This window comes from Anneissia japonica, unplaced genomic scaffold, assembly GCF_011630105.1.
Source record: "Anneissia japonica isolate Jap-2015-1 unplaced genomic scaffold, ASM1163010v1 scaffold288038_len354873_cov157, whole genome shotgun sequence".
Taxonomy (NCBI): Eukaryota; Metazoa; Echinodermata; class Crinoidea; order Comatulida; family Comatulidae; genus Anneissia; species Anneissia japonica.
This window is the reverse complement of record NW_022716266.1, coordinates 315,417-324,842: the sequence shown is the minus strand read 5'-3', so window position 1 is coordinate 324,842 and position 9,426 is coordinate 315,417. Positions and strand designations below refer to the sequence as shown.

Here is a 9,426-nt window from a genome sequence, read left to right as displayed (position 1 = left end):
ATGCCATACTTCACAAAATTTGACCTTGGAATATTCAACATGTATTTCTTTGTGTGTGTGCGCATACACCAGGTTTGTTAAAACAAAAACTTGAAAACAATGCACATGTGTTAGTACTGAGTTGATGATATGCAATTAGTAGTTGTGCATGAAGTGTTTTTGTGTATAGAATTCATATGAGATGACAAAATGTTGTAAGATATGGTTTTGTTTTTGTTGAACTTTTGTATGACAAATTTTAATTTGATTTTGCAGATTCTTCTTGAATGGTCATTCAGTAAATTTTAATATTTTTTTATTTTTTCAAAAGGGAAATGCAACGTAACAAAAAAAAAAAAAAAAAATTCAGTGACAGACTAAGGGAAGAACTAAACTAAGTAGTTTACATGCTAAATAATATTATAGCTTGGTGTTAATGAAAGTGGTTTGGAAACTACAAGAGTAGTCTTATTCAAATATAAACAATCTTATTCAATAGGTTTTGCCAATTTGTCCAATGTGGTGCAAGTAAAAGGATTCTGGTGCTTCAAAGCTCATTAGTTAAAATCAATACAAATCATTATCTCAGAGTATGCACGCAGAGCAGGTTGCGTGGTCCTCTTACTACTGCCAACTCAAAGTACACAATTTTGGGTGAACTCATTAAGAAAAGAGTTGGTGAAAAATATAGTTTAAAGCTAGCCTACGTTTTGGAACACATTGGAAAATCTTGCAGAATTCATACAGTAATGTTTGCCTAGTTTCACTCCATAATCGAGGGTTTTGTGATGCACTAGCCCATGAAATTAGGAAAAAATTAGTCGGCAAGAATTTGCCAACCTAAAATTCAACGAGATCAGCAGTTTTTTTACTACCTAGGCCTATAGTAAAACTCTAATTTTTCCAAATGCTCGACTTTACGTTGTCATCCACAGATCATAATTTTGTTAATTATGTCTATTAAATCAATATATTGTAGGTGAAAGAATGGTTGTATGTATTATATGAATAGTGTATTATAATACCTATGTTTTACATAACAAAATAGAAATGCTGTTTTAGCGTTTGTTTTAGCATTGTCGTTAGCGTGGGAAATATTACGTTCATTGAAAATATGGTTGTGTGCAGGCAATGATCATACTGTTTAATTCGAAACTGCCCATGCATGTCCATGCACATGCCCAGAATGGTCTATCTGCGATTTTCGACACAAAGAATTGATGCGATTATGTTTGTGTTTAGACGGACGATAGGATTATAGTAGACCTACAATATGTTTAATTTGGTTGTTTAGATGATAAATGTTTGAAATATGATACTAATACTGTACAATGAAGACAGATAATAGCTTTAGATAAGCGCTGCGATCTAGGCAGTCTGCGTGGCTTCAATTGGGCGATGTTTTAGGGCAACAGTAGGCTGGCTAGTAGCTAGCTGACAAAACTTGACTTGGTCTAGGCTAGGCGAGAATGACAACAATTCACACACATCGTACATCATGCCTATTAAAAATAATAATAATATTAAAATATTATTAAAAATTTTGTTTCTGCTCAATGGTCTGTTTCAGTCATAGTTTTGACTTTCCAAACAGTCTTTGAAGCAAAGAAATCTAGGCCTAGGTCATCAAAAAATTGCTGTCCCGTGGCAATTCCGGCTCAGCAATGTGGTCGGCTATTACCAAATGCTGACGTGAAATTCATACAGTAGGCTGGTTGAACTGATATACTTGTTTAATTTTGAGGTTTAATCTATTTGAAGAATATATTGTAACACTACTCTACATTATAGGACAAATAATTAATATAACGTGGTACAAAATCTCATGCAAAATAACAAAAACATGTACAGTAAGTAGTAAGACTATGTGAAACATATTTATAGTAAATGAAGATTGTAGAATTTCTAATTCATTTTTAAAAGGTATTTTTTAAGCAATTCAAAATTTAACGCATGTCCATCGCAAAGCATACAGTAGCCTTAACATTATGTTGCCTTTGAAAATTTAAAGATGTGTATTGCCTACCTATATTATCAAAAAGAAATAAAAATGCAAGATTAGATTCTAGAATATATTATAAATCAAATTAGCATGAATCAAATATTGTTCTACAAATTTAAATATAGTATGGATACATTTCATTTTTGGTTATCAGACGTAGTGTAGACCTGCAGGCTTGAGTTTCCACCATCGTTATTTTTGTGAAAAGAGGATTCCCGTCTCCCTCTATGTATATACAATATTGATGTATAAAAGTGTACTAAACCATTTTTAAAAGTTTAATACACTTATTTAGATGTTAAATGCATCAGAGCATTGCCATTTTATTTATTATACTGTATTTCATGCACAGCATATAATTACCCCATAAGATTTCAGTGATCATTACTAACAAGGGTTCACGTTTAGCAATGGTCTGAATAGTGTGTAAGATTTCACTGAATGAGATGCAGTTATTTCAGCTCTGCGACATATTAAGTTATTGATTCACATCAATCTCATGTAGTATTAATGTCTGTTCATATTGATATCATCTCAAATTATAACATGTATGTAGCTTGTGACATATTGACTTGATTCCTTAAGGCAATATAATCATAAAATTACAATGTTCCATTAGAATACTAATAACAGCATATTATGTTATTGACCAACAAAATCTCTTTATGTAAATCAAACATTTTTGTTAAATGTATGGTATGGCCAACAATAGCCAAAATAATTTAATTTATCATTGAATAAGCCTAAACTTAAATAATGAATAATAATAATAATAATACATTTATATAGCTGATAATGTGGTAGCGTCTATGCACTTAACATTAACAGAAAAGAAAGGTTAATTATGCTCAGTGATTGGTTGGTCTGCTCCTTTGTTTTATGTACCAGTTACTGGAAATGCATGATTTGTAGTTTAACAACATCATTGTATGTATTCACTTTGCATTTTTCAATATAATATTATAATGATGAGAATTGGTATCATTTAAAAAAAAATTTTACTATTCATTTTCATCAACTTTGGTAGTAGTTAAACTTCTGGTAAGAGTGATATTGAATAATAAAAATGAATATTTTTATTTGGCTGATTATTACTTATTAAATTTGTTTGCATCTGTTTCTATTTGCTTCCTGTTCAACTTGTACTTGTAAGAAGTAGAGAGTCCCTGCATTAGGCACATTCTGTGAAACTGATTGGATGATATTTCAAATTATGTACATTGCAGGCGGCCTTAAACCACCTGTTACAGCTCAGTAGTGAAGCCAAGTATACAGTAGGTTATATTTATCCCTTACATTAGACCATAGATCTCAAGGGGAGTTTCATTTAGACTTAAATGAGGACAGTTGTTTTTGTAAGCCAGCAGTGAGTTATCATACAATATGGCTACTGTAGCTTATTTTGACATTTTTGTAGGCCTGAACAGATTTCATGCTGTCAAACATTTCCTAAACAATGTTTGGAAAAACAAAAAAATTTCATTTAATGTTTCTCTTTGCGTAAATTGAATAGAACAAGCAATTTTTCACACTCAAACAAACAAATTTTATCGCAACCCCTCATTACTCTCAATATGCCTTCTGAAAAATGTTTGATTCCTGTATGCATGTGGTCATGAGCTCAATGGTTTACACCAAACAATGTCAACCAAGTTTGATGTTCAGGACTTTGTTGTAAACTCTGTTACATACTCATGCTAAATAACAAATACACATACCTTTACTGTAATTATCACCAGTAGAGGTGTTTTTCTGTATCAAAGTTCCTATCAATGATTTGCTGTTAATCTTTGCGTATTAGGCAATATACTTTGCCCCAGTCTTTAGCTGGTAGACTATAATCAGAAGGAATACGTTTGAACACTGTTGGGGATACAATTTTCTCAAACAAATATATAAATGTCAGGCTATGTGTGAGTTTTCTTTTTGCTACCCAGTGATGAAATGAAGCCAAGTGAAGGTTAGTTGAATCGAAGTGAGTGAATTTTGGAGACTTAATGTTAGAGGAGTTGTTGGTACTGTAACTTCTAGTAAGTCAAGTGATCATAGTAGCTAAAGGGAGGCGAGCCAAGTGAAAGAAGTCGAGCTAAGTGGAGTGTTATACTGGAGGACAGACCTTGATTTAAAGAAAAAGCAGGAGAGCTACTAACAGCTCTCCTCAAGAAATTGAGGAGAGCTGTTTTTTAGCGACAAAATTTGGTCAAACGGCCAAATTTTAGCACTAGGCCTACTGTTACTGTCTGTTGTTACACCTGTCTCTTATACACATCTATAGAGATTAAAATAGAAGGATGTGATTAACTCATCTGGATCATTATTGTTTAAAGATATTGTTTTAATTCCTTATTTTCCAATTTACCTTTTCATACTTTTGCTTCACAAAAGTCCTGATTGGATTATCTTCAAGTAGTAATTGTTAACTTCAAATCAGGATTTTAAATTTAATTTAGTTCAGTTTATGAGTTAATTATTTTTAATCAGTGTTGCATTTTTCTGCATTTCTGTTGGTTTTGATGGTGGAGTAAAAGCAGTTTTCTGATAAGGTTCATGCTATTCTTTGCTCCTGGCAAGATTGTATTTTAATACTTTGCCAAATAAATATTATTATTATTATTATTATTGTTAAATTAAGAACTCCAATCTGTAAAATTGACTTTTCTGTTTCAAATTCCTGGATCCACCACTGTTTTGGCATAGGTAAAAAAGACACATTATGCTGCAGTTAGTAGGGGGAAAGTAAACATTGACATGACTGGCAATATTATAATGTATATGATTTGTTGATTGTGTTTTGTAAGATATTTTAATCTATTTAGACTGTCTATTAAAACCTGCAACACCAACAATGCTAGCTGAAAAATCAAAGTAAAATTGTTCATTTAAAATACAATAATCATATAAGTTCACTTCGAACAATTCACAGATTTAAAATTTTTACTGATGCACTGTTAATTTTACTACAGTTAAGAACCTGTACATTATTAAAACTTAAAAATATTCCCCCATAGGCCTATATTACTACTAGTTTAACGCCAGCGTTAATATAGCGAACGCCGTTTGTGTGAACACTTTGGAATTTTAATCCGTGAATTAGCTTACGCCTGGCGTAAGCTACGCCAGTCTTACACCGTGTGTGTGAACATAGCCTCAGTGGCGTTAGCTAATCTGGGGTCTGCAGGTAGCGATAATAACGCCAAGGACGTGGCGTAGTGAGTGGCTTTAACAACGCGACTGCCTAGTTCACACACAAAGGCGTATGCTACGCCATGCTTAAGCCAGCCTTACGCCGTGTGTGTGAACATAGCCTTAATGTGTATGATCGGCAAGCACGCATAGGCTAAGCTAAAGTATTGTCGGTCAGGCTACAGACAGTAGGCAAGTGTGGGCCTAAACTACAGTTGTAGCACTAGTAGCAGTGTAGTCTAAATTTGGCCAGTTATTAATTGATTAATAGCGCTAACGTTAGTTTAGTAAGTTTTGTTTACTTCCATGTTCTGACCTCTATTCTTTCATTGAGTTTTTGAAGCTCTTACCATTTTTTTTGTTTGGCCTATTAGTAGTATAAAATATTTTAGCCTACAATAATTGACAGGCTAATTAGCTATTGAAACTTGATATTGCAGAGATTTTATTAATTTTTATATTATGATACTATGAAATGCTTTTACTAGCTCGGTCAGCTAAACTGATAGTAGCCACTGTGTATGCACTGAATTTTGAAGATCTCTTGGTCCCTGGTTCAATTGCCATCGCTGCTCTCCTTGTATTTCAGCTAGAGGGTTGAAATAAAAGTTAAGATAGTGCATCGTCTTTCAGATGAGACGTTGGTTCCGTGTGCATTATGGCCCATGTGCACGTTAAAGAATGTAGACAATTGTCTCCCAGTGTACTGCCCAGTCACCACCAGAAGGACCCCACTGGAAATAAGTCTTCCTCAAATTTTCGTTGGTTATCCTTGGTGTTTCCACCAAATAAATCCAATCCAATCCAAGGTACAAACAAGGCAATGGAATAAACTCTCAAAATACAGTAGTATGCAAATAATCAATCATTCGATTGCAATTATAAACAAAGTAATCTTTTAAATGCATAAGTGACAATTATTGTTATTTAAAGCTTTCTATATAATAATCTATAAAAATAAAAGACACTAATGTTTTTGGTTAGAAATCATATTGATTTAAAATAGGCATAAGCTGGAATGTTTGCCTATGGAAATATGCATTGAAAACATTCTAGGTATCCAAGAATGTTGTATAAGTATCTATTTAATTACATTTTTTTTTTACATTTATAGATTTTTTAAAATGATTTTCTGAATAAATGCAAGTTAAACAAACCCAAATCACTGATTATAATATTATCAGGTTTAGATTCAAAATGTCTATTGATTAATTGCTTAATAGCACATTTCATTCATTCTGTTAAAAGCTGCTTGATTTCAATTCTCGTGGGTGTAGTAAAGAAAAAAAACAGAATCAACAAACACTCACATAGTGACCGATATATCATACGGCAGCGTAATGTTTTGACAATTGTTAGTCAGTGAACCGTATCTCATTTCTCCATTCATAACATACCTCTGATAAAAAATAGAATAGTCCAGGTCCATTATGGAATACAAGCGATTGCACTACATGGTTTCTCATCTCTTGTGACTGAAAAATAATAATAATATTTGTAGAATTATAACGTGAATATTGTGATGACCTCCATGCGCTTGTCATCTGTCGTTGTTTTTCTACCGTTTACAGTACACCCCTAACTGCGAGTCAACAATGTTGGAACTGAAATATACTAAATTTACCTATGCAATTTTAATAATACCAATCCCTATTATTATGGTTTAAAAGCACAATTTTTGGCCATGCAAAGCCATTCCAATGAACCCTACTAGGAATTTTTATTCTTGGAACCTGGCCGAGGTTCTAGTTGGCCCCGTAGTTTGGACTTCCTCTCGAACATGTGGGAAAATTTGTGGAGGCATTACTGGCCCTAGTCCAAGTATTTACTCTAGGCCTTACATTTCATAATTAGGCTTTGGAAGATTAGCACCTTATCCATTAGGCAGTGGCACCTATCATGCTCTGTAACACTTACATTTTCTGTGACAACACTTTTATTAAGTTTTCTGTGAAAATATCCGTGATATGTCTATTGTTCATGAATAATGTCATATTATACCTCAAATATTAGGCATGATAATGTCATATCCCACCTATATATGGGCCTATCACAGGTGTTTGTCATCACATAAAATTTTATAGTTTTGTTAAACGTCAGTCTAGTAATGTAATAGAAAATGTCACGTTAGAATACAGTATGTGATACAGTATTAGAAGCCACAAAAAGCTATACTTTTTCCGCACCCTCTCAGAGCTTAAGGCCTATTTCATATGATGTAGCCCAGCGCAAGTTGTTGCTTCATGTGACTTAAATGCTGATGTGATAGATCTGCATTGGACAGTCACATAGACTGTTAATCATGTTTAGTAAGTTTAATCTCGCGATGACCTAAAGACTGTCCCCAACGATAAATTGCATCTGGCTGCGTCGTATGATGCTGTTTGAGTTGGCCTTTAGAGCAGAAAGATAAGAAAGTGGGAAACATGATTTACTGTATATGGCATCCAATCTGATTGAGCATGGCTAGATAATATTCATATGGTGGATATATTAATAGTTGAGATACATGTAATGAATAAATTAATAATTGTTGTTTACTTACGAGAAAGATTAAATGTCAAAGCTATGTTATTTACAAATGCATAAGTTTTGTAGAGCCAGTCTGCATGCATACAATTATAGATGAAATTAAAAAAAAAAATTGATTGGAAATAACAATCGGTGTTGATGTTGATTACACCGTAAAGTGCAATTTTCACTAGGTAGATGATTTAATGAGACAGTATTAACAGGAAACAAATTGAAATCAATTATAAACCATAGGGGCAAACTACACTGAATGTGATGCAACAGAGCACATTTTAATAATTTATATTTTTCCTATGTAATCGCATTTAATTAGTCTCATCGCCGTGGTTACACCAAACCTGGTTGGTGAAAATGATCCTGGACATTACAGAATTAACAACTTGAAAATAAATGTATCCACTGTTGTTTCTTTACAGGTACCTTTCTTAATTTTAAGTATCAGGATAATTTATAAAAGACTATAATTGAAGATATATTGTTGATTTATGTTTGTTTAACCAAACAAATCAAAAGTATCAAAAGAGATTGTAATTGATAAGATGCTATGATTTATATTTGATTAAACAACCATTAGACAAGCATGGCTGACACACATACTTAAAATAAATGAAGATGTTTGATGTGGCAAACAGAATTAACTTTGGAATAATTGCAATAATTGTTCTTCGTTTGACAGGTTATGCAGTCTTAGGTTGACAAGATTATGTGTTTTAAAACCACTGGAAAATGATTTGAGTTCACTTATTATCGCTGTGCGCATGCAGGTGAGTACTGTTTTTATTCTCAATTTATTTAAGATGATTAACTGCCACTGAGACTTCATAACAATATATAAAAAAAAACATCTGTAAAGATGTCAAAATAACACACTAATAAAAATAATCACATTTATTAAATTTAATCTAAAAATCACCACAGATATCTTATTTCATTATCAATTGTGTTTACTACTTATAGTATCTTAAAATACAACTAATTTGTCTGAAAACGATTCAATACTGTTACTGTAGCCTAAATCTAGTGATTAGATCCATATATTCTGTAGCATGAACATCCAATCAGATACTTCTGGTCACGAAAGGAGAGATATAGAAAAGAAGGTGTGCATTGGCCTAAAACAAAAGCAGAATGCAATAGAGAGGTTTGAACCTCAGAATTTAGAGCCTGTATCCAGTGGCATATCTAGGAGTTTTGAAATGGGGAGAAGGCTAATGGGGGAGCAAAGGTGAAGTGGGGAGCTCAATGCACCTATCCAAAAAAAGTATTGTAAATTACCATCGTGAGAATGGGAAAAATTTACATAGGGTTCTTACCGGTATTATATCCACGGGGGGTCCGCAAATGATAAGTTTTTATCCCATGATTTCTATTGTTTTGTTTTCTTTAAAAAAACGTATCTCATTTTTTGAACGACTGGTAATGATAAAATAACATCGTTTGCAATAATTGACGCGTTTATTATTGGCCATTTCAAAATGATAAATTTGTACCAACGAACAACAGTATTCACAGCATTGCTACACATCCAGGCACGATTATTTTTACAAGAACAACCACAAGCCGGCCTGGAAGTAACAGCCCAGTTGATTAGAAGGCGACGCTGACGGAGAATCAAAATAGAGTGATAAAATGACCGTAGATGCTACAACAATAAGCTTCATAGAGCATAAATGTGCAAATTTCCAATTAATCTCAGATGTGCATTTTGGGCACATAAACCATGAATATAC

General features: G+C 33.0%; 1 protein-coding gene across 4 annotated transcripts in view; it reads left to right on the top strand.

Annotated features, from left to right (window-relative positions):
* LOC117109665 (phosphofurin acidic cluster sorting protein 2-like) overlaps positions 1-9,426 on the top strand; it is a 76,406-nt gene that overhangs the window by 16,494 nt on the left and 50,486 nt on the right. For all 4 annotated transcript variants that reach the window (XM_033252050.1, XM_033252049.1, XM_033252051.1 and 1 more), the window contains exon 2: positions 8,373-8,460. In XM_033252050.1, coding sequence (XP_033107941.1) covers positions 8,373-8,460 — 88 coding nt within the window. The remainder of the gene's footprint in view (positions 1-8,372; positions 8,461-9,426) is intronic.